Source organism: Lutra lutra, chromosome 10 (assembly GCF_902655055.1).
Source record: "Lutra lutra chromosome 10, mLutLut1.2, whole genome shotgun sequence".
Classification (NCBI taxonomy): Eukaryota; Metazoa; Chordata; class Mammalia; order Carnivora; family Mustelidae; genus Lutra; species Lutra lutra.
Genome location: NC_062287.1, coordinates 100,229,309 through 100,231,662, shown reverse-complemented (window position 1 = coordinate 100,231,662; position 2,354 = coordinate 100,229,309). Strand labels below are relative to the sequence as shown.

The window sequence follows — 2,354 nt, the reverse complement described above, 5'->3', positions numbered from 1 at the left end:
GAGTTGAAGGCAGAGGCTTTAACCTGCTGAGCCACCCAGGTGCCCCTCCAAACTTGTTTTTAATTGAGGTATTCCTTTCATGTAATATTTGATTTGTAATGAGCTTTCATTCACGATTGCCCACTGGGATAAAGCTATGCAGGTGCACCCAGATTATATACCTTATGGACAATCTCCAAATTTGGAATCAGACTTTCTTTTGTTCTATCCCAAATACTGTAACTTTTGTCAGCAACCAAACAGTGAAACTTGTCTGGACTGTCTGAAGAATAAGACCATAAAGAATATGATATACTGAAATAAATCCTTTTTGCTTTACAGATGATAATTTTCTGAGTGTCAAGAAGACTTAGAACTTCAGTCTACCATTTCTTGATCATTTCTGTAGCATTTTGGAAGAATTAAGGGGAATGGATGGAAAAAATTGCTCTTCTATGAATGAATTCCTTCTCTTGGGAATTAGCAATGACCCTGGAGTTAAAATGACTCTATTTATCACATTTCTTATTGTCTATCTAATCATTCTTATTGCAAACCTGGGGATGATCGTTTTAATCAGAATGGATTCCCACCTTCACACACCCATGTATTTCTTCCTCAGCCACCTCTCCTTCAGTGACCTCTGTTACTCTACAGCAGTTGGACCCAGGATGCTGGTAGGCTTCATTGCCAAGAACAAGTCAATTCCCTTCTATGGCTGTGCTCTGCAATGGTTGGTGTTCTGTACCTTTGTAGATTCTGAGTGTCTGCTGCTGGCAGCGATGGCCTTTGACCGGTACAAAGCCATTAGCAACCCCTTGCTCTACACGGTCAGCATGTCCAGCAGACTGTGCTCCTTGCTCATGGCTGGGGTTTACATGGTGGCAATTGTGGACGCTTCAGTAAATACCATACTAACATTCCGGCTCTGTTTCTGTGGGTCTAATGTGATTAACCATTTCTTCTGTGATGTCCCACCTCTCCTCGTGTTGTCTTGCTCAGACATACGGGTTAATGAGTTAGTGATATTCACCATTTTTGGCTTCATTGAACTGATTACTCTTTCAGGGCTGTTTGTGTCTTACTGCTATATCATCCTAGCAGTGATAAAGATCAACTCTGCGGAGGGGAGGTTCAAAGCTTTCTCCACCTGCACCTCCCACTTAACAGCTGTTGCGATTTTCCAGGGAACTCTGCTCTTTATGTATTTCCGGCCGAGTTCTTCCTACTCTCTTGATCAAGACAAAATTATTTCATTGTTTTACTCCCTCGTGATTCCCATGCTAAACCCTCTGATTTATAGCCTACGGAACAAGGATGTGAAAGATGCCTTGAAGAACCTTAAAAGTAAAAAGTGGTTTCATTGAAAACATACATGTATGTATTTTTTCTCCCAATCTTACACTATAATTCATGGAAATCAAAATCATTTTGACTACTGTGGTGTGATTCAATGAGTATTTATACATTTACCAGTCATGCCATAATATATCATTCCCTAAGTACTCCATGATTCATTTTATGTCTTGAATTTATATTTGGTACTCCTTATTTGTGGGAAATTTCTAGACTCCTACTTTGCAAAATTTCTTTTCCTCAATCTTTCATTTGTGCATGAACTGGATTTTCTAAATGTTCTTGAATATTTTCTAAGTATCTTTACGTGTTCTGAATTTCATGATGAATCTGGCAGCTTATTTACTAATAAATATTATTGCCTAATGTAAATTATAATTTAATTAAGTAATACTAAATTGTTTATAATGAACTATAATTACCCATAATGTAAGAAAAAATACTAGACAGTATAAATCCAAAGTACGTTGTTCAAATCCAGTGAAGGAAATTGTTGTTTGAGTTGACAAATTTACTTGTTTATGACAAAATAAAATTGTTTTTTAGAGCAAAGCTAGGGACAACTAGGTGGCTTATTCTGTTGGGCATCTGACTCCTGAGTTTTAGCTCAGATCGTGATCTCAGGATGGTGAGGTTGAGCTCTGCACTGGGCTCTGTGGTCAGCACAGAGTCTGCTTGAGTTTCTCTCCTTTTCCTTTTGCCCCTCCTCATACAAGAGCTCTGTCTCACTCAAATAAATTTTTAAAAAATCATAAAAAATAAAGAGTAATGCTGTTTTCATGCAAGAATGAAATATGTCTTCTAGGATTTTGTTACCTCATCTGTTTTCATTTATAATAATTCAGTAGCTCAACTGCTCAGGGGGCTTGTTACTAAAAACACATGAAGAATCAACTTTGGCAAAGGGGCACTTAAACTATAAGTACTGAGACTTGGGAGGACTCCCTGAGAAAGTACTGTCTGGACAAAGCTACAATATGTACCTCTATGTTTACTGCAGTGCTATTTACAATAAACAA

At 37.9% G+C, this 2,354-nt stretch overlaps 1 protein-coding gene across 1 annotated transcript; it reads left to right on the top strand.

Moving 5' to 3' along the window:
- The first annotated feature begins 410 nt into the window (after nucleotides 1-410).
- LOC125079483 (olfactory receptor-like protein OLF2) lies at nucleotides 411-1,346 on the top strand. The gene has a single exon (XM_047693113.1). The coding sequence runs from the start codon at nucleotides 411-413 to the stop codon at nucleotides 1,344-1,346; it is 936 nt and encodes a 311-aa protein (XP_047549069.1).
- The last annotated feature ends 1,008 nt before the right edge of the window (nucleotides 1,347-2,354 follow it).